The 22,420-nt window shown below is 35.3% G+C and overlaps 3 protein-coding genes across 4 annotated transcripts in view; 2 read left to right on the top strand and 1 right to left on the bottom strand.

The window, feature by feature from the left end:
* The window catches only part of LOC134846442 (uncharacterized), a 412,051-nt gene that overhangs the window by 191,026 nt on the left and 198,605 nt on the right, over positions 1-22,420 (top strand). The gene's annotated exons all lie outside the window — the stretch shown is intronic.
* The window catches only part of LOC134846752 (plakophilin-4-like), a 32,247-nt gene continuing 16,745 nt past the window's right edge, over positions 6,919-22,420 (top strand). Inside the window, exons 1-3 of the mRNA XM_063864142.1 lie at positions 6,919-7,092; positions 21,994-22,065; positions 22,311-22,351. Coding sequence (XP_063720212.1) covers positions 6,985-7,092; positions 21,994-22,065; positions 22,311-22,351 — 221 coding nt within the window. The 5' untranslated portion in view covers positions 6,919-6,984. The remainder of the gene's footprint in view (positions 7,093-21,993; positions 22,066-22,310; positions 22,352-22,420) is intronic.
* LOC134846316 (phospholipid phosphatase 2-like) lies at positions 10,579-16,105 on the bottom strand. 2 transcript variants are annotated; one of them, XM_063863621.1, is made up of 6 exons: positions 15,394-16,105; positions 14,236-14,415; positions 13,383-13,692; positions 12,824-13,015; positions 12,281-12,493; positions 10,579-10,962 (listed from the first exon to the last, which is right to left on the bottom strand). In XM_063863621.1, the coding sequence occupies exons 2-6, from the start codon at positions 14,340-14,342 to the stop codon at positions 10,753-10,755; spliced, it is 1,032 nt and encodes a 343-aa protein (XP_063719691.1). In that variant the 5' UTR covers positions 14,343-14,415; positions 15,394-16,105; the 3' UTR covers positions 10,579-10,752. The 2 variants fall into 2 exon arrangements, with proteins under 2 accessions (XP_063719691.1, XP_063719690.1); XM_063863620.1 differs by having other exon boundaries at positions 14,236-14,364.

Below are 22,420 nucleotides of genomic sequence, written 5' to 3'. Positions count from 1 at the left end.
TTGAAAACACCGGAAAGCAAAAAAAATATCATAAATGTCTACCATGTGAGCAAAGAAGTCAATGGGCAAAAAACTGCCGTAAATGTCTTGCTGTCTCAGATCAAGAATCATTGGCAAATAATTGCACAACAATACGAAACATTGTACAGCGCTACCCATATTACCACAAACAACGAACAGTGTCTAAAAATTTGCAATAGCAGCAGAAATAAACGAGTAGTAGAAACTTTCATCAAAGATGAAAACAATACCATTCTCAACAGTCAAGAAAACTTAATCGAAGGTATAAAAGAATTCGAAGAAAAAATTAGGCATTTTGTAGCTGATTCACTGATCAGTGTTAGCCAAGGAAAAAGTTTAATGATGGTATATGCAAAATGAAGCTATTATTATATATTATGATTGCAAAGACGCTAATTACACGAATTTGAGAAACCAGAATCAAGTCAACAGATTTTTTGGTAGCAGGGAAAGACCTTTTCAATTAGGCAAACATAAACAGGCAAACAAAGCCAGTTTTATGGAGTTAATCAGGTCTTTTCACGCAGTTCGACGGACTTATGGTTTTCGGATAGAACCCAGCAAAAATCAAATGAAACGTAGCTGCAAGACCATTTTGGCGGGCATGCTGTGAAAAGCAGAAAGCCCTGAAAAAGATTGTAGAAGATTTAGAAAAAGGCAACCTAGTTTAACCAACTCACTCAAATTGGGCAGCTCTATACATACTCGTTAAAAAAAGACGGCTCCCACAAACTAATAGTTGATTATAGAACACTAAACAGTCAGGCTGAAAGGAAAAACTGGCTACTACAACAAGCTGCCGCTAAATGAAGACTCACAAAACCTTACAGCCTTCATAACGCCGCCGATAGGTCTCCAAAAATGGGAAAGAATACCAATGAGTCTCGCTTTAGCTCCAGGAGCATTTCAAAAATTAATGGAGTTAATAATAGGCGGACTATCATACTAGATTGCATTGGTGTACCTAGACATTTTTTTTTAACTTTGATAGAAATTTTTATGATCATCTAGAGAGGTTGAAAAGTGTTCTGTGTCGGCTGGAGGAAGCTGGGTTAAAAAAAAAAGATCGAAATGCAGATTTTTTGGAAAAAATTTTTTTTCTTGAGAAAATTGTGTCGCACAACGGCGTTGAAACTAATCTGGAAAACTGAACGCGTTCAGCGTATGAAAAAACCTTACAAAATCACAAAACTGAGGGCAGTATTAGGGTTCATTGGGTTCTACCGAAAGCTCATTGAAAGATTTGGAACGACCGCGGTGACGCTTCACAGTTTTCTGAATAAGAGCAGAACTTTCTTTCTGAATGAAGCTTGCAAAACAACTTTGAAGGAGCTGATAGAAAAACTGCAGCAAGAACTAATATTGGGTTACCCAAACGATGAAGATATATATACCCTTCCGACACAAAAGCATCAAAAAGTGGATTGAGTCTTTGCGTACGCCAGCAAAACACTGAAAAGAAAAACTATAGATTTACTCCGCAACAAAAACGGAATTAGCTCCTAACCCCAAGCTCCAACAACCACTGATGAACATGTTAATCAAATAGGAAAAACAACAGATATTTCGAGTAACATCTAGAAACAAGCCTGAAAACACCTGATTTGGCATTGCAAACGGTTCAACTGAAATCAAAAGAAATGAAAACAGCAAAAAGCTGGGTTCAAAATGAAGCGAGGCAGGAGGAAAGTCAAAAAAGTGGCTTCACAAAGACATTTTGGAAATTTTTGATCAATTTTGAAAGTTTGCTAATCAAAAACGACTTACTAAAAAGAAAGAAACTGACGACAGAACAGTACCTCCTGAATCAAATTGTAGTGACTTCGACGTTTAGGGAGGAAATTTTCGTTTCATTACACTAATTTTGTGGACATTTCGGTTACGAAAAGACTTTTCAATAAACCCAAAGAAAGATTTTATTGGCCTGGAATAAGATACTAAAGATTGGTTTAAAAGCTGTAAAAAATATAGTCAAAAAGAAACCTAGACAGAAGCATGGGCCTCCAATGCAGACATGTAAGCCCAGCCATCTATTTTGCCAGGTAACACAGGATCGCATCCGAGCGTTACCGGAAACTGATTGATTCAAAAACGTTCTTCTAATTCGAGATCAGTTCTCAAAATGATACGAATCAGTACCATTGCGAAACCAAGGAATCAAGACATCATCTAAGGTGTTGGTCAATAATTGGATTCCAAGTTTGGCTGCCCAGCATATCTGCAGAGCGACATGGGATCAAACATCATGTCGCATCTTTTCAAAAAGTTGTGCTCCCGAACTGTGAATCGATAGAAATAGCACAACATCCTATAACCCTCAGCGAAACGCAAGGATCGAAAGAACCAACAAAAAAATTGAAGAAACATTGTTTAAGTTTGTGGGAGAAAACCACAAGGACTGATTCAAATATCTTCAAACAATTATGATGGCTTATAGATCTTCAATTCATGCAGTGACAAAATACAGGCGGTATCACTTCATCACTCTTGCTCCTTGCCAGTAGGGTGCTTGTATGAAACATCAAAAAATAATTTTTTTGCAACGCTAATAGAATCTTGAAAAAACGACACCAAAGATACCACTAACTGGTGCGCGAAACGATGAATGTCGAACAAGAACGGCAAAAGACCTACTACGATAAAAAAAACAATACGAACCTAAATATCGCGTGAACAACCAACAAAATACTGCTTTTTAACACAACTCTTTGCAGAGATAGATAAAAAGTTTTAAATCATTCTAAAACGGAGCACACATTTTCAAAGAATTGTGAATTATCTAAATTTTTTGATTAAGGCAAAAATTCTAAGAAACAGCGCGAAAACCAGTATGATAAGTTAGAAGTTTTTTCATAATCGAACAAAAATAAAGGCTCAAAAAGCAGGAGGTCAGAAAATTCGCGCCAAGAACCATGCAAAAACTGAGCAACAAGAAAACGATTTCGTAATTGTTGAGTTTCCCAATGCCAACCCGAAAAGAAAAACTCCTAGTCTTTTTACCCCTGAAAAAAAGACATCATAGAAGGGAACGGGAGATAATAAACGCTATATCAATAGAAATCCGAGTGAAAAGTCATCGCCGAAAAGATTCAGGGACTATTTGTTGTAAAAAAACCTCAGATGATGCTAATGATAATAATAGTGCTTCTGCTTAGGTAATAAACTCGTGAAAACAAAATGCATATCCTCATAATGGAAAAACCAGAAAGCTTTCATTGCTGGGTTGATGATAAAACTGCTATGTCTGACCGCCGAAATTTTATAATCAAATGGTTTCGAAAACACAATTAGGACTGAAAAAGTATCATTGAGTGATAAAAGTAATTGTACTCAAACAAAAGGGAAACCTGAAATGCTAAAATGAGAAGAGCTGTTGCTTAAACAGGTAGCATCAGAAGTGAGATTAAAGTATTGCATTTATTTGGCTTTGTGTTCCGTGACGGTGCTTTAAGCAGCATCTGGTGGGACGATGCAACATATCTGCTTGATTATTCCCATTTTAAACCTTCTATCCACTCAGTGAACCAGATTGTTAGAAATATGGGATGCAAAAACGGTAAAAAAAAGTCACGTTTTGGAAATGAGGATATATGAATACCTCAGAAGAAAATAGATAGTTTTGCAGCATCAGACAGTTCGAATAGTTCAATGAAAGTTTTTCAGAAATTTTCATGAGGAAAAGGAACAATAAAGGTGTCAATTATGTATTTCCGTGGAAGTAGAATTCACCTACAAATTCACCAAAAAACTACGGGCTCAGTTCTAGTCAATGTTGATTAACCATTGGAACCTTGTATGCAAAAGTAAGAAATGCAAATACTGGTAGTGTTTTGGTACGAATTCCACAAGCGAAGAGTTGTGATAACAATAATTTTGAATTTGAGCCGGTAACGTACTTGCACGATATTGAAACAATTGGAGAACGACTGTTTTCGTTAGCAAAATGGTCAGGCACAAGTAGTGCAGTGCTTGTGCCAACCAAAAACAGTAATTATCTATCAGGGAAAAATGAATAGTCTGGAAAAAGATGTATTTCACCTGGAAATTTTAAAAAATCAAAAAATCAAAACATATTTCAGGACGTACTCGTGAAAAAAACAAATTATCGCTCGATGTTTTTTTCTCATCCAATAAAACCCTATTTAGTTTTCAGCAACTTTGTGGGATTAACCGCTAAAGACGTAATACAGAGTGAGTTAGAAACGTTTTGCAAGTGGAAAATTTTTACAGGTAAGAATAACTTACGTATTCTAGAAAAGCACGCACGAAAGTGATATAGCTGGTATTATTTTACATTTAACTGATGAAATTAGAAGTGGGGAATATTCCAACATAGAAAAGAAATTGCCTCTGATTTATCAATTCAGAAAAGCGGGATCTTGGTTGTACAATCATCTACTTGCAAAATTACAGGTCAAATTGGCAAACATTCTTTTGAACAGAAAAAAAACCGGTTGATATCGCAAATGTTAGTAGTGAGTCGCAGTTAAAATAAATGGACCCAATCAGAAGAGTTTTTTTTGCAACTATACTCTCAAAATGTGCAATGAATTCTATTCTAAGGCTTTTGCTTTTGAGGTAATGTATCCTGTGCATCATATGCAATACAATTGAGTTTGATTCCCACGCCCAATAGGATTGGAGCAACCGGCAAAAATCATGCATTTCACAGCTCATATTATTTAGCCGGTGAAGGTTTGTTCAGGAATGAAGATTAGAGAGGTAGCCAATTATCACAATTTATGAAACACAGTAGGAAGAAAAGAGCAAGAAGAGAAGTCTGCCTGAGATTAAACATACTTTACTCTCAAGATCAGTTGGGTCAATTCGGATTGAAATTTTCACCATCCAGCTGGTACTAGTTTCCTTAGTTGGCAAAAATGGAAACACAGATGCTCCTTTATTGAAAAATAGCTATAGAAAATGCAATCACTATGCTAACAGTTTATGTTCTATGTAAAATTTTGAGATTGAATTTGCGTATGTTTTTCTCTGCAGCTATGATGAAGGATGGGGGAATCACGTTAAATCCGTTGGTGGAAAACAGTTTTGATATGCATTTGAGGAACAATGCCAGAAAGAAAAATATGCAAGTAAAAGAATAACCTTGTTTGTTTGGAGGAAGAAACGTGCAGAGCCTGTAGTGGAGGAAATCAGTTTTTTTTTGCGAAAACTAATTGAAATTGAAGACGTGGTATCGCCAGTCGTATACAGGGTAGTTAGTGTTTACGCTAAAAACTGCACTGTGGTCCTAATGTGTTGAGTCTGTCATCAAAAGTTTTCCAAGAACTTCAAAGTTTCACTCACAAAAATCGGGATGCCAAAAATTACCTTGATAACGGCGAGAAGCTGAGAATAACGAGTGTACAACTCGGTGAACAATTGAAAAGGTCTCCAGATGAGATCGGTAAATTGAATGATGAATTCCAACGGATGGAGGGATTTTGAATTTGAATGTTTAACCTAGCAAAATAAAATTTAAATTTAATTTGAAAATAAAAAAAAAGTTTAAAATAAAATAAAAACTCGAAGTAGATAGGGAACAAATTCTGATGGAGAAAAAAAGGTTAATCTCTAAGAACCAAAGGGAGCTGAAAAGCTGAAATAAAAATTAAAAAAGAGGGAGCTTAGCGAAGGACTTGTTTTGGAAACAAATGCAGTCGTATAAACTTCAGAGCCCTTTCCCAGTGCCTCCAAGTCTCTTTGATATCTGAAACGGTAGCAAGGCATTTTCTAAGCCTTTCTTTGCTCTACCATCCGGATAAGCTAGGAAAAAATAAGTATTTCAAGGTGCTGGAGAGAGCAAAAAGCAACTTAGAGACGAGAAAGCGAAAAATTATACGGTAAAAGAGGTTTTGATGCTGCCAAGTATTATATGAGATGGACATTTGATACTCATAAAAATCATCATCAAAGCTTATTTCTTTAAACTTTTATAACTACCGTTAATTGTTTTATATAGAGAAAAAAAGAATTATCGCAACTTGTAATTTTTTACTTCCAACTTAGCACTTGCACGATATTCGCAGTGATACCCGATTCCTACTTCAATTAAGAGGAGAGATTTATTTGCTAGGAGTTTCCATGCCCTTTATCTTTTATATCCCAATTCACCTTCGCATGATCGCTTTGTCTCCACACCACCGTATGTTTGCCTACTGGTGTGTTCCGATTTGTGCGTGATCATACTTTTATTCTCATTATGGAGCAGTTTGTCCAATACAGGTGGATTTAAATCCAAGGCAAGAAAATTTGTAGACCACAATGGAATTCTGGTCATGCGAAAAATACAACTTGAGGGAGTGAAGAGCGGTTTGTAAACACATCTTGTGCGTGTGAATTGACTCTAATTTCCTCGAGATTGAAGTATGAGCTCGTCGTGGGGTTTTCTCGTCTCGCTTGTCATTTGTGGCCCTAGTTTCCCTCTTAGTTGGTATAAACTCTGTCCCATAAATTTCGTTAAGTGTTCCCGACTCAACTTTGGATGACCAATCCACAAGGTAATGATTTTCTTGCCATTGCTGTCTATTGATCAACATTAATTAATGATAGAATTCCCATGCCGTTGTTCTCTTAAAAACCCTGTGCACCGTACCTTCTTTAATGTTTCTCTTACACTTCATTTTCAATCTTTTTTTAAAATGAATAAAGTGTTTGTTTGATTTTTTGACCGGCAAGATTGATATTCCGAATTTGCATTCATTGCAAAAGTGGGCAAACTCTAGTAAACATAGAGTTTTTGTTAGATTTTGACCAGAAATTAGCGTTTTGTCGGCAGCTCCGCCACACGCAAAATTAGGTTTATGTCTCCGCGGGCGTAGCACATTTTTTGTTTCAATTTTTGAGAGTTGGTAGATTGAAGTATGAATAGAGATCAAATACGGTTTCAATTTTAAGTTGAAATGTTTCGAATCTAACGTTGAAGAATATCGCTAACAAACAAACCTTAAAACACATATCAAAATGGTGTCGGCGGAGCAGCAGCTGATGGACCAACTCAGAAGAGCAAGAGAGCAAAGCGAATTTGAAGACAATCGAACTGACGATATTATTTCATCTGTCAAACAACAAGTAAGCATTTTGAATTTAATTTTATTTCTTATTTCATGTTTAGGCTGGAATTTGAGAATTAAAGATAAAGAAAATGTCCAACTTCGTAGTTGTGTCAGCTTTCGGCATATTAGTTTAGGCTTTTTATACTTCTCTCCTAGCATACGCATTATTTTTATGGTGTAACGGAGGGGTTTACAAGGTTAACTATTGAGACAAAATCTGTTTGCCAGGGCCTGATTAGTCGGCATGTCAATTGTTGGAACAAGTGAAGAAAAAATTGTAAAATTCAAATCAAATCGTTTCTTTTTATTATGCTTGTGATAGCAAGGGTTCTAAAATAGGAGCAGACTTTTTTCAGGTTAACTACTGGTCAAACTGAATCTCTGGCCAAAAACAATCTGTCTGAATCTCTCATTATTTCTTATTGAAAATCAGAACTTATGTAATAATGAGAGAAGAGTTTTTGCGGCCTAAGTAACACATTTCATTGCATAGTTTTTGTAAAGTTGCTTCTTTGTGACAGTAGCTGACATGCCTCGCGCGACCATGGCAAATAAGGTTTTATAGTCGTTGGCTCAAGGCGAAGTGTTCCTTGATTTTACACTTCGCTACATGTGGCACCAATCTCATTGTGGTTCAGGGACTATTAAGATTAGTGAAAGTTACCGCTTTAAGGTCAGGTCACTAAAAAATTTTCTATCACTCTTGAAATTGGGTCGAAAAACCCTCTATAAAAGTCTTGAAATACCTTAAGTTTTCGCTTACCGCTAAAAGCCGGTTTCGTTGTATCCGAGGACTAGCTTTGTTCAAGAGAAACGATCAATGTTAACCTTTTCGATCAATTATAGATCCTCATCAGACTGAAATATGCAAACATTCAGGTTTTAAAACCTATGTACCTGATGAAGAAAATATTTATGAACAAATAACAAAACAAATAGTAAAAATGAAACGTAACACAACAATTTTCAAGTCATCAGATTGTTGAGACAAAAAAAAACATTAAACACGGATGGAGCGGTATTCGTCTTTTTTATTTATCACTGGCTTCCTGCTGTTGATATGCAGAGCTTCGAGGGGGCCAAAGCTAAGCATTGTCGATAGATTTATCAATAATTTCCGACGTGATGTTCCTACTGTCACCAGTACATTGCAAAAAGTGTTCACCAACTGGAGATGAGATGCCTTGTTCCATGCTGTACGGATCAAATCTCAAGTAGCCCTACCTCAATATAACCGGAAAATGAGGTCTTAACTGACAATTCAGGGCATAAAAATTAAGGCCCCGGCTAACCCTATCAAATCTTTAAAATAAGGCCCAGGCTAAAATAATACCTCGATCAAACATCTAATGAGTTGGAAATGTTTGTATTTGAAAGTAGTGTCGGTATAAAGAGTTTTGTGACTGATCGGACATATTAAAAATTTCGTTCGTTATAATTTTAATTTTTCTTTTTTTACTCGGCTTATTTCTGTATTACGAGTTTTTCTGTATGTAGCATATCGGCTTTGTGGCTTTATTTTAGCCGTTTGACGAGCGAAACAAGTTCTTGATGCGTGTGATTCTTTTGAAAGGGTGCTTTTTATGATTTTTTTGGCTCGGGTGTCTGCTTTGAAATTTTTAGCTTTGTTACAGCTTCAAAAGATTCGCTCCCTTGCAAATTTAACGTTCTGTTGTTTTATTTGGCATCTTTTTCTGTAAAAATTAACTTAAAGAGAAATTTTGTGTAAGATATGAAAGTTTTGGTAGATCTCCCTTTTCTCGACATTTTCATTTTTCTCGATTTTCGTCTCAGTTTCTGCGTGCTAGTTCGTAATGCTATATTTGTGCTTCATCGCAAGTAGTGCAAAGCTCTGCTCCGCTTCTGTGTAAAATATTCAAGCTGCTGGTGTTTCTAGAGTATTCGCTCATTTTTTTCAATGGATCTAATGTGCAAGGTGGTATGCGCAGCTGAATTCTCTGAAAAAAGTCTCATTTCGCCCAATCGATGGTTAACAACATTCTATTTGTCTGATCGCTCCGATCATCTGCGCTGCATCTTTGCGTCCATGGAAACACGTTAGATCTTCTACAACCAAATTAGATTGTATCTGTCCATCGTTCGAGTTTCCAGAAAGTATTTAAATCTGATCGATTTTCAATGGATATTAAGTTTTTGAATTATAAGATAAGTTGCGGTAATTCATAGCTTCGCAGGGCGCTCCAGTACTGCTTCGTATTTTGTAGGCCAGAGTGGAAAGCTCTTACTGAGTACGATAGCTTGCTTGAATGTTAACTTATTAAGGCTTGCAGTGGCAATATTTAGTATTAGAAGCCCGGCCACCGTCAGTAGTTTTTTTTGAAGTGAAATATCCATCCTAGGATTTTTTATTTTGAATATTTTTTTGCTTTTTGGCTGAACTATTACCGCGTGGATTTTTATTGCACTTCAACCAATTTGTTATTATATTGAACGTTTTTTTCATACTTCCCAAGTCCAGAAAACTTTACCAGAATTTTTCGTGGAATTGTTTTCAGCTAAGTGATTTCTACCCGCATATAAAATTGTGCAATTGATTGTTGTGATTATAGGCAATATTTTTGCGTATCGAGTTATTTATATCCAAACTCTGATGCGCCCATAGAGTTCAGTGGTACTATTTTATGACGCCAATTTTAAGTCAATCAACCCGCCAATTAATGTTTTTAATGCTCACGGAGCTGCAAATCTACTAGAGAGTGAGACCGCCCCGAATGTGGTAATTTTTTAAGGCAATATCTTTTAAAAACGACTCTTTAGCACATCTACCGAAAGTTGGCGCGGCTCAGAAATTTTGGACGAAAGGGTCTTTTAAACAATTTGGGAGAGCTAGTACAATCGATTTGGAAACTAGTGATTTAATCGAATAGATTGTAAAGAGATAGGCTCACATATATATAAAAAAAACTTAGATATCTAAAAGTTTTACTTCATAGTTCAGCGTTTGTTTTTATTGCCAAAGCCGTCATTCTTTTGCGGCACTTCACTTCAAAAAAGTAACGATTCATCTATTCGTCATCGTGGTATGGTAAAACTATCACATGTTTAAACATTTCATTAGTTTGCTTTGAATGCCTTAAGTTAGCTTGGTAGCGTAAGCGTCAAATGTGCTGGCGGTAAAATTTTTCAAGACAAACAGATTTTTTTTTAGTTACAACTGTTAAACAGAAGTATCTATTGTTATTATTGAAAAACTTACATGTTAAATTCTATCTGGCATACTAGTTCAACAAAATCACAAACTTGCATGCTACAGATCTCAAGCTTGAAAAAATGATATAGTTAGATATTGAATTGAAATGATTTGAGGCTTTTAACTCAATTTCACTGAAGAATTTTAACAATAAGGAAAGTGTGTATATACATTTGTTTATCCAGGAGAGTACGTTCTTTCAACGGATCGAATTAAAAAAAAAACACATCAAGTGGAACTAAACTTCAAGTAATGATGTAATGGTGTCATAAAAATTGTGCAATGGCCTAACGTTTCAATCTGTAATTTGGAAAAATGGTGCTGATTAGCCAATCTTCCATCATTTTCCACCTACCATCTTGGTTTCGATCCGTTGAGCTGGCCTTGTTTTTTTCAGTCTCGGAAATGGGTTCCAGATCTTAGGGCGTTTATAGTGTTTACCTTTTCTTTCTATTTTAAATCGTTCTAATTGAGTTTTGAGGGACGTGAAGTGTTGTGGAAGCGTAAGAATAAGTAGAATATGATAGCGACTCCTAGAGATAGTAGGGCGGACGTTGCCACATCTCGCATGTGGTGTTTGTTGTCTCCTATTCGCGACACCGAGATCCACAATGTAACTGCGATCACGAAGAACTGCCACATGAAACTCATGACTCTCACAAACGTGTTTCTTAACTGAAAGAAAATTGAGAAAAATCAATCTTGAAGACTGAAATTTATCGAATCGTAAGTAGTAGCAAAGATTTTTTCAGAAAATAATTGATTCATAAATATTCCTGGTTGTTTTTGAATATTTTGAAACTTATGCAAGATAGTGAAATATTTTTGCAGAAAATGGAGCTGTCAGTTATTTTGTTGAGATGGTTGCATAGGTTCCTTAACTGTGATCCGTGAACGCGTCCTTCTAAGTTGTAACAGAGAGTCGCAAAAAATAAGATGAAATTGATTAAAAGAAGCAAATGATCTATTTCGCAAAAAAAGTTTACATGCGAAAGCTAAATTTTCAAAAATGTGTCAGCTAAATACAAAATATAGCTCAAAATCAGGAGATTGCTCTTTTTTAAGAGTCGATTACAGTATTTCAGAATCTATAGATCATGGTGATTTTTTTTATTATATTTTTAGTAAAATTCAAATTTGTTCACGCTTAATTTTGAAAAAATCTTTTCGCGGTTTTGATTTCTATTCAAGTTCAGTGCATTTTCTATGCTAAAAGGAAGCCAAACTAAACTATCGAACGGGAAAAGTGTAAAGGTCACCAAAAACGTGATCGACTTTAAATTTCAAAAATGGAATTTAACTAACCTAGCCAACTGACAGTTGGAAAAGAGTAATAAACGAGCAGGAAACAGAAAATGAACTGACTTTTTTATTGTAAAAATTTCAACTTGCGAATTTTAAAGATATGCCCTTAAAATCTTTGAGTTTTACGGATAATTTATATTTGACCTTTTTTTATCAATTTGAGAAAACTGGATCAATAGGTAAACTTTTTATTGCGCTGGGTAATCTGATAATGAAATTCCATTTTCGAAATTAAAAGGAGTCGATCACGTTTTTCGTGATTTTTACAGTTTGCCGTTTGATTGGGGAGTTTACCTTCCTTTTAAAAAAGGAAATGAAGTGAACTTAAAAAGTCAAACCGCGAAAAGCAAAAATTGAGCGTGAACAAGTTTAGGCTTTCCTAAAAAAACACTACCATAAGAGTATTCACTACGTCCTTTACTCTAAATCAGATTTTCCAGCCATATAAAAATTGTACCTATTGATCCAGTTTCTCAAACTGGGTTAATTTTATCAAAAAATGTCAATCATAAATTGTTAAATTCAAAGAGCTGTAAGACTTTCTGGGAACGTCGAAAGTTTTTTCAAAAAACAAGTCAGTTTTATACTTATTGTTTGACTTTATTTATATAAAGTCAATTTATATTTTTTCCGTTTCCAGACATTCATTGGCTCTTTTCCAATTTCCTGTTGGCTATGTTGCCAGTACCTCTAGGTTGATGTATATAAGTGCAAACATGGCCGGTGCACACACAGATGCAGTGTGACCAGAGGGGAAACTCTTTCTCTCATCTTCTACTTCTTTCTTGTCCGCAGTAGTGCACACATCTTTGTCTCCTTCAACTGGGATGTAAAGGGGCACTCCGCTCACATCACTCACGTTCATCTTGTTTAATTGCTCTCTGCAGAAGTCTAGATAGCCCTGGAATAGTAATAGTAACGGGGTCAGGGAGGATCTTCGGTTTTGGTGCTGGGAGGGCGCGTGATCAAAATATCACCTTTAATTAGGTCAAAGTAAGGGTTTTTAAAGTGATGTTCTCAGCAGGGAGGTATAATCTTTTGTAATTTTAATTGTGGCAACAAGAATCGAATAGAAAAAGTTTTTTTCCGTATACCAATATATAAAGAAGTTTGTTTAGTTTGTTAACTTGCTGGCGTTCTTTTTTTGTTCTCTGCCAGCAATACCCTGCTTAAGTCTTGCGTAAATGTGACTTAGCCTGATTTTGTTTGAAAATGTTGATTTAAACCTGACCTTTTGACCTCCGAAGCACACCTCCAAGAAGTCAGGTCTTAGTTCCCCGACGACTACTTTTCCAATGCCCACCATGAGCATAGTAGTGGCATAAACACATGCACCAACAATGAGGTTCTTTAACATGAAGTAAAGCATCATTTTCTTTTCGTGTTTCTTTTGTTCCTCGCTCTTTTTATCTGAATCAGGAGGCTGAAAATATGGATGCGTTTTTTTTTAGTTTTTGAGATGTTTTTTTTCCTTGACCATCTCACAGTGCGAACTAAGGCTTCTAGTTGAAATGAGGTGTTCGTGCAAATTCTAGTCGAGATAGTATGTCATTGAATTTTCCTTCAATTGTGACTAAAATTCTGAAAAATTGATCCAATTAACCTTGAAGTTTCGCGATTCCTATAGTTTTCTACGATTCCCTTCAAAAATACCAGTATACTGTAAAAGTTCTAGTTTTTCGCAAAGATAACTTTGGTCGGAACATTCTGTGCTTCCTGCACAGAAAGCGGTCGGCTATCCTTTTTTAGCATTCGAGTTATAATCAAAACACAGATTGTGCAAATTGTACCTTGTCCAAGCAAAAGTTGATGATATCTGTCGCTAAGACTGAAAACATCACTATAAGCAGTCCGGTCAAAAGCGAAGCCCAAGATGGCACTGTCTGTTCTCCCAAATTGGGCTTCATAATCTCAGCGTCCGAGCACGAAAAGCCTCGCTTGTGAACCGGAACGGCGAAGTTAATGACAACAGCAACAATCGCCACGCATATTAGGTAGAAGAATAGCATCATCACTTCTGCTAAACCTGATCGGCGTTCTTTTTTGCGCTCCACAGCGCTTCCCTCGCTGCGAGAAGTATCACCGGTAAGGTATCGAGATCTAGCGGCAGGGTGACTAAAGAAGGAAGGTTATATCTTCGTTATATTCTTCCAGTCTTTAACAGAAAAATGCACGAAACAACTTGTTTTGATTGTAATCAAAAATTGGAAACTGTTATTTTTTTAAGCTTTTTTTTCCTCATCGGATACTCAGAAGAAACGGCAAGTGAGGCAATCTGTAAATGCAAGGCGAATATAGGATTTTCTCGAGGGGAGGGTCAGATTTGATACCGAAGGCCGTAGAAAAATTTTAGTGTCGGTCAGCCAAATTTGGATGTTTGAAATAGTACCAAAGGGGGACCCTTTGGGTCGGCAGAAGAGACGTCCGCCCCCTTTGTGAACGTATTAAATTTCTTGGTGTCGAGAAAATTTGGTATATTCAGTTTTCAATATTAAACTACAATGGCTGAAGATTATCTGAGTGATATTTATAAATCCTTCCCAGAGCAGGAGTTATGGGTTAGTTTTGAAACACATTGATGCTGCACCTTTTTGAAGCAATTGTGATAATTTATTTTTTCTGCTGATTAGTTAATCACCCTGCCTTTCGGCATCTCTGCCTAGCATTCTACTCTGCTCGGTGTTGTTAGGAGTAGCTGTCACTTCGGGGGTAACTGCTCTCGATTTCTGACTTCTTCTGGGTGTGTCCATTTTTTTTTAAATTGAGACGATTCTGGAGTGATGACAAAATATAACAATTGAGTATTTTTGTCGCATTTATGAACTGTGCTTATCCGTTGCATGGTTATTCATTCGTTGCAAGGTTATTCCTTGCACAGGGGGGGGGGGGGGTCGAAAAAAGGTAGCAATCTGTCAAAGTATTAACTTGCTACGTACGTATATGAATTGCTCAATGTTTTTTGATGAATTAATTTAGCACATAATATCAAAAAACACTATTATTGATATTTCACTATTATATAAGATATTCATGCAAATCTATTTGCATTAGGCAGCAAAGAGTCATCGAAGTCTATGATACTTTGCATTATTCTTGATTGCTTTTGTTCACGCCTTTTTTTTTAATTATTCAAATTCACTTACAAAACTACTTTTGGTGCTGAACAAACTCAATAAAGTGTGCTGATTTTTTTGACCGGATAAAATGAACTAAGCTGAAAGTTTCAAATTTTCAGTTTTTCTTAACTTTTTTTAACTTAAGACAAAACTTGATAAGGATAAAAGTTGCTTTGAATTTAACCGGAATTGTTATGGTTTGAAAATTGGTCCAGTAGTTTTTGCTTTATTCGAAAACAACCGAATCGAACAAAAACAATTCACTTATAGGGAACAAAAATTTTGGACTCGAATCTCACAAAAAAATTACACAATATCAATTTCGGTAAAATCCAAGCAACTTTTGTCCTCTTTCTTTTTGTCTAAACTTAACGCAACTTGAGAAAAACGTGTTTGAAGTTTCCAGAAAATTAAGCAAAGTTAGCAAAGTGCATTAATCAATTGCAAAAAATGCGTGAACAAGAATCAAACGAAGCGTAAGGAAATGAACAATGAACCAATCGAAGGTATCGAAGAATTCGGTAACTCTTTGCTGACAGATAGGCTCAAATATTTTCAGTTTTTTTAACGAAATGGGATTTTAAAAAGTTAAAATAACCCTCCCTTTATATGAGAAATTGCTGCCACAAATAGTCGATTTTTGAAATGAAATGAAAACTGAGTGTCAATATTTGAAATGTGTGACCTGTGATGAATTATCGGCTCATGCAATTTAACCAAGAGCAGAAGGTCTAACCGATGACCCGGTTTCTTAGAATTGATGATTTCCGGAAATGACTTCTTGGTATAACTGACTATAATTAGAATGCAGAACATGAACTATAGTATGTAATTTGAAAATAGAACCAGTCAATTTTTGTTCTTCATTGAATTCAATAAACTTCTTTTGAGTTGTATTTTAATGCCCAGGAGCCAGAAGTATAAGCGATAAGTTTTTGAATTCTAAAAGGTTCTTAAAGGGCCTATTGTATAGATGCTTGAAAATAAAGAGCCAAATTTAAAAGAAAAGAAATGATGCTGGAAGCCAAGTAGATATCTTAGAAGTTTTGAAGAAAGTAATTATTGTTAAATATGATAAACCTAACCATTAAAGATTAGATATGCTCGTAGTATATGAGTTCAAAATTGATAAAGTAGAACTAAAATAGCCAAATTGGTTATGTAAATATTCAGTAATACAGCAAGTTCAACAGGAAGTTTTCAGGATCTCTGGGTTGGTGTATTTGATGGTAACTTGATTTTATTGCTTAATTTACGGGGAAAGTTGTAGGACAACCCTAGGCAAATAGCGACAATTAGGAGGGCGACTTGGGTATTAACGAGGTCATTTGAACTTAAATTGCGGAAATAAAAGCTTAAGTAGAATTGGCTTGGCTTCAAAACTAATAGATTGAGCAGTAGCTTGTTAAGACTGCCCGCCCTCGAAGTGTTTTTGTTTCCTTGGCTAGAGAGGCTTTATTGGCTTGGAAACCGCATATAATTTATTAATTTAATCAATTTGATAAGCAAGTTAAATTGAAAACATGTGAGAAAACGTTTTGTATACGTGTGGTCATACTTATCGATTTGAATGTGTAACAGGAATTTTTTACTAATAAATTTTTCGAAAACTAAATTTTTTAATTACGAATAATAAATTGATAGGATTTGTTTTGAACATATAGAAATTGGCTTAAACGACTCACCTGATAATTCTGGTGCTGAAAATGCCAGTTTCTGTTATCCGAAGAAAATGTTTCTAATGGCGTTTAAGTGTGCTTGTTCGAATAGCTGATCAAATAGCTGATTAACACGTTCGTTCACGCCAATCGACGCAATTTAAGTGAAAAACTTGCTCATTAAGAGTGGATTTTCAATGCTTCATGAAAATTATCAAGCATCTAGAAAAACCCATTGCTTATGCTGAAAACTGAAATCTTCATACCCGGATTCAGTTTTAAAAAATGCAAACGATAAATTTTTTTTTGTTGGTATTCCAATTCAAATTTGTCGAATATATTTTTAAATAGGCGCGTTACATAATTGAAATTGAGGACGCTTTTGCATGATATTTGGTTTCATGCGAAAAATCAGGTCGCTCATGAAAGCTTCGTACGGCGTTGGGTGATATATCGTATCTTGAATTGATCATCATGTTTTTTCTTTGCTTGTGTCAAGAAAACGGGGCTCGAAACAATCGATTTGATGATCATTAACTGATACTTGTTTTTCAAACCTATAAAATCCATTCGTTTTGGCTTAGTTTTAAATTCTTCCACTAAAAGCTCACAGATCAAGTATAGTCTGTTGCTGTGCGTAAGCACAGAATGTTTCGATTAAACTGATAGACGAAAAAAAATCTAAAATGGCAAAAAACGTATCTAGAAAGCTTAAACATAAAATTAATTAATCAGTTTTTTGTCCAAGGTTTTTGGATTATTACTCTTGCAATTAGCAAGGGCATTGCATTCGGGTACTAGACTTTTTTCGCGTAAATAATTTTGATCGCAGAATGGTCAAAAATAGAAATGACAAATTTAAGTTCAATTTATAATGTTCATCGAATTTCTTGGCGTTCTTGGCCTGTGGTAACGAATACGCCTGGGATGGCAAAGATCCTGGATCAGAATCTAACAGGACCTGTTGTTTTTCCGTTTCAAAAATGTCGGCTGATTGTTTATCTGCTTATGTTATGGCTTAGTTGTCACGTTCTGTTTAGCTGTTCGCAATTAACCTTGTAGTTGCTTTAAGTTTGCTAATTTATTTCCGCCGTTAATAATTTTATTAACCTTGACTTCGGACTTTTTGCTTAAAACATTTATTCCGCCACAAATGATTTCGGCCGGTTTTTATGTTATTGGCTTAGTGATCTGTTTTTGAGTCGTTTTAAAGGAAAAATAATTTTAATGCTCATTTCTGGAGCGAACAAGATGCTAAAAAATTTAATAAAAATTATAGTTCAATTTTTTCATGAACAATTTTTTTCAGCTTAATCATTTTTTTCTTTTTTCTTCGGCTTGATTGGTTTCGGTGAATGGTACATCGGCTTAATGGCCTCATATTGCGTCTTTCGAGGACGAGCGAAAAAGTCTGTGTGTGCGTGTCTGTGTTTTGAGGGCGAGGGGGATTTAATTAATTTTTATTAGTCTTAAGTTATAAGAATTTTATTCGACTTTGATCATTTTTTCCGGTTAATAGGTTTCGCATATATTATACTGGCTAAGTGGCTTTATTTTGTTTCAGTTGACAATTAAAAAAAGTAGCTTGTGTGTGTTTTTGAGGAGGAGGGGAGCTTATAAGTTTTGAGGAGGAAGGGGACTTTTTATAAGGCTTAAGTCTTGTTTATTTTTTTTCGGCTTAAAGGGTTTCTGCTGAGGTTTTTCCGGCTTTGTAACCTTGACAAGTTTTTTTCGATGCTAATTTCTTATTCTATTGTCGGTGCATTTTTATGTTTCAAAACTAGTCTTATTTTTTTGATCGGTCTAGTTATGCCGACACCTTTGATTTTTCCCGACTTAGCGGCTTTCTTCATTTGTATCGCAAGTGATGCGAAGCTCAGCTTAGCCTCTGTTTTATTTTTTTTAGAAACGGCAATTAAATTAAGATATAATGCAAGAAATATTGCTAAGTTTAAGCAAATTCAGGTTACAATTGGCAGGTCTCTCGTCGAATTTCGTGTAACTTAGTCTGTAAACGAGAAATGCATACCAGTTTTTCTCAACAGAAAATTTTTTGAAAGTTTTTGAGAATCCAATTTTTTAATATGATTACACACTTGACCCACTACGAGCTTTCCTTGAAGTAGTCAAATTTGGCTGGAAAAACATTTTACCCGAATCAAATGTTGTTGTGCTATCAGCAGTTATTTTTGTAACAACTTTGATTTTTCAAAAATTGTAAGTAGTTTTTTTCTCACGAAACTTTTAATCTTTTGTTCTCGCTGCGAAGTCAAGAAAAACTAAACACTACTTTCTGGGTCAGATTCTTGTTGAGAATTTTAGCAGCTCTTAGTAAGGTGTAAGCGTTAAACTAATCTTTTTGAGCTTGTTTCCACAAAAAAACTAAATATTTTTTAGTTTAACTATCTCGCTTAGTTTTCTCAAAATTAAGCTGTAAGGGCGGTTTTTTAGACTTTGATTTTGCGTGGAACAATAAAAATGTTATCTCATCTCATCAGAAGAATCTTTTCAAATCTTTCGTAGTATTTGTTGTGCGTATGAGGTAGCGGGGGATGAGGAACTAAAATCTGGCTGCAAAAACCTCAAATGCAATGTTCATTTGAACTATTTCGATATGAAACGTTATTCCTTATTCTAATTGAGTCTAAAAATTAGGATTTCCGACTTGGTTGTTCTCGGTTTGAAGTGTCGGTGAATCTGTCTAGTTTTCAAAAGATCTTTTTATGTTTCAGCTCATTGTCTATAAGTTCGCGTCTGATGCGAAATACTATCCGTGTTTAAGTGATGCGATAAGCAAGACTATTGCAACCGGGAACTAGAATCTTTTTCCCGTTAACAATTTGGTTCTCTAGATGACCAAATTGGTAATGGCCACCTGTACTTTCGTCAACGAACAGAAAGTTTTTGAACATACATAAATTTTAAATGCACAATCTATTCGAAATCTATCTATCTGTTATCTATGTAAATGCGGGCTTCACTATCTTCCATAGTTAAGCTTTTTCAACGTAACATTTTTGCATGTTTTACCAAAGAATTCTTTCACGTTTAAGCTATATCGTATATTGCTATGGTTAACATTTTTTTCGATTTTGTTGTTTGACTTCAGTGTCTTTTCAACAAGTTTTAAATTAGCAATCTAATAGTGGGGTGTTTTAGCGCTTAGTTTTCAGTTTTTTTACGACCAGATACGACAATTTTTGTGTTTTTTTTCAAAAGTTTACAGGAAATTAATATCTTCATTCTATTTTGTAGTTGGGTTTCTATTTTGTAGTTTGGTATTGCCAGGGTAGGCTTAGGGACTGCGAATCTTGTCTCCAACTATGACTGCGCAAATCCTTGTTGTTTTCGGGGTATGACGTTTTTAACGTTTTTTTTCTTCAATTTTGTAGAAAACTTAGATTTGAACAGTCAAAGAATTTGTGATTCCCAATCTGTTGTTGCTACCAGGGTAGTCTCTGGGGGTTTATATAATTAATTTTGTTTCCGATTTTAAGTGCTGAAATCATTTTAGAGACGTTTTCCGAGACATTTTCAATAGTTAAAAAAATTGATTAAAGAGACAGCTTTACTAGATCTTTAACTCCCAACCCTGTAATAAGGCTATTCTGAGGGTACTCTCAGGTTGCAATTCTTTCCTCCAAGTTTGACTGCTCAAATCATCTTAGCTTCCGAGACATGCCATTTTTAAGAGTCGAAGAATATAGTTCAGATTCTTTGGCAGTTCGCGATAATTTTTTTCCTTTTTTTTCAGGAAAAGTCTAATAATTTGTTCATGCTCAAATTTACTTTTTGGCGGTTTAATTTTTGATTTCTATTTAAGTTATATTTATTCGTCTATTTTACGAGGCAATTCCCAATATCAAACAGCGAAATTGTGAAGTTTCGAAAATTGAATGTAATTATCAGCTTTCCCAGCGAAATTTTAATTTTAAGAAAGTTTACTGATTGATCCAGTTTTCTCAAATTGGGTTAATATTATCAAAAAAAGTGTCAATCATACATTTGTCTTGAAAATTTTCTCAGCACTTTGGTGGGGTGCTGTCAGATACTCTCAGGAATTTTAAATCTGGACTCCAAAGACGACTGCTCAACGCATTTCACTTTCCTGGATTTGTCGATTTTATGAGTTTTCAAAAAACTTCGTAATTGAAAATTAGTATTTTTCAAAATTCGAAATTTCCGACGCATTGTTGGAGTGAAGTCAGGTTTATTCTAGTTCTTGCAGGTGTGGCCGTCATTCTGATATTATAACGCAAATTGTTTGTTTTGACAAATGACGTTTTTTCATAATTTTTTATTCAACTACAAATCAAACTAAGAAAAAAGTGAGAGGTTTTCAAATTATTTACGCTATATGTATCCTTTGATGGCAGCAAATGATATACGCAAGGCGGGCTAATGAAAGGAAACAACTAAGTTAAACAATAGTCTCATTCATGAATTCAGTGATTTTGTCAACGAAATAGTTGAAAATAGGAAGTGCACTTGTATGCTGTGGCCATTTACGGGTTTTGTTTTGTTCCAATTACGAAGATCTGAAACCCAGGGGTTTTGGAGATTTGGCCGCTTCAATTTAAAAAGAACATTTAAGGTTTAAAAGCTTTGTTGGATGCTCCCGTCTATTGCTTTGGTTGCATTTCTTTCGGTTTTATATATAAGCAGTTTTTACATACATTATTCTGTTCGAAGCACCGTAGGTGCGTTACGCGCTTGTTCATTTTTATGTTAGTTGAAAACTGACCAAATCCGCTTCTAATATGTCTGTTTATTTTTTCATTTAATTTGTTTTGTCCTCTTTATTCGGCTGAAAAGCTTTTGGGTTTTGGGTAATGAATTGGCTTAGAGACCTGCCATGTCATGTCAAGATTAGTGTGTGAGGACGAGCTCTCACTTGACCTCTAGCTTCAGGTCTACCACGGCCTGACCGATTACGGCTGCAATAGTGGTACCACTTGAAAGTTCTAGACGCAAAAAACGGCCTTGAGTCGCAAAAAAAAGAGACTCGCTCAACACAAAAACTCAGCCTGGAATGGGGAAATAAGAGAAACGGACTATGCTTAGACAGGCTGGATAGCCTTTCATAGATCCTCTGCGAATCGCAGAAACCATAATTATAACAATTTTTTTTTACGGCGCAACTTGTGTCTGCTCAAGAATTGTCGTTTTTCTACGGCTTTGTAAGTTTTAACTTGATGCAATTTTAATATCGACTGTTTTACTTCTTGGCATATTGTCTTGAAGATTTTCAAGAAAAAATCAAGACTAATGTTGAAAATTTTTTGGTAGATAAAAAAATGCTTTCTGCGTCTTTGATCTTGATTTTGGTCGATTAGTTTGTCATGCTATGTATGTGTTGTATTCGAAGTTGTGCGAAGCTTCGCTGTGCCTCTGTTCGTGAAATTTCTTAAATTGTGCGTAAGTCAGTTCCAAGATTTTGCTTTTTTGGAATTTTTTGAAACAATAAACACTTTTTGTGAAGTTTTTTTAAACAATTTGGTTGGTTCATCTGCAAGTGGTGATAGTCTCTGCTTTGCCTCCGTGCGCACATTTTCCAGTCACTTTTTGCCTTTGTGATTTTTAAGTTTTTCCCTTAGCTTAACTGTTTGTTTTTGCGTGTTTTTTAGGAGCTGAAATATGCGCAACTGAGTAAACAACTGGAAGAAGAAAGAAAGACTCTAGCTGAGCAGTTGGAACAGGTAACAAAGTTGGCTTATCATCATAAACTCTTTCGTTATTCCATAGGGCATGACGCCGTTTGTGAGGTAATAGAAACCTGATTTTTGGTTCAGTTGACGACGATAGTTTGACTTTTGATATTGGTTTTCAAGATGTTTTTCTCAATTTATTTGATGACGATGGTGTTCAAAAAAACTATGAGTATTACAGAATTATTGTAGGAATGAAAGCGAATGGAAGACATCTATGTTTTGTATACTTTTAGGTGGAGCTGGGTTCTGAGACAGCTTCTCTCAGAAGCATTAGGTTAATTGGAAAAGATACTAATCAGTCACTCAATGAATGTAATCTCATCCCTAATTTTAATTTTTCTCG

The sequence above is a fragment of the Symsagittifera roscoffensis genome, chromosome 5 (genome assembly GCF_963678635.1).
Source record: "Symsagittifera roscoffensis chromosome 5, txSymRosc1.1, whole genome shotgun sequence".
NCBI lineage: Eukaryota > Metazoa > Xenacoelomorpha > Acoela > Convolutidae > Symsagittifera > Symsagittifera roscoffensis.
The sequence above is the reverse complement of the archived record's forward strand: the minus strand, read 5'-3'. Positions and strand labels throughout refer to the sequence as shown.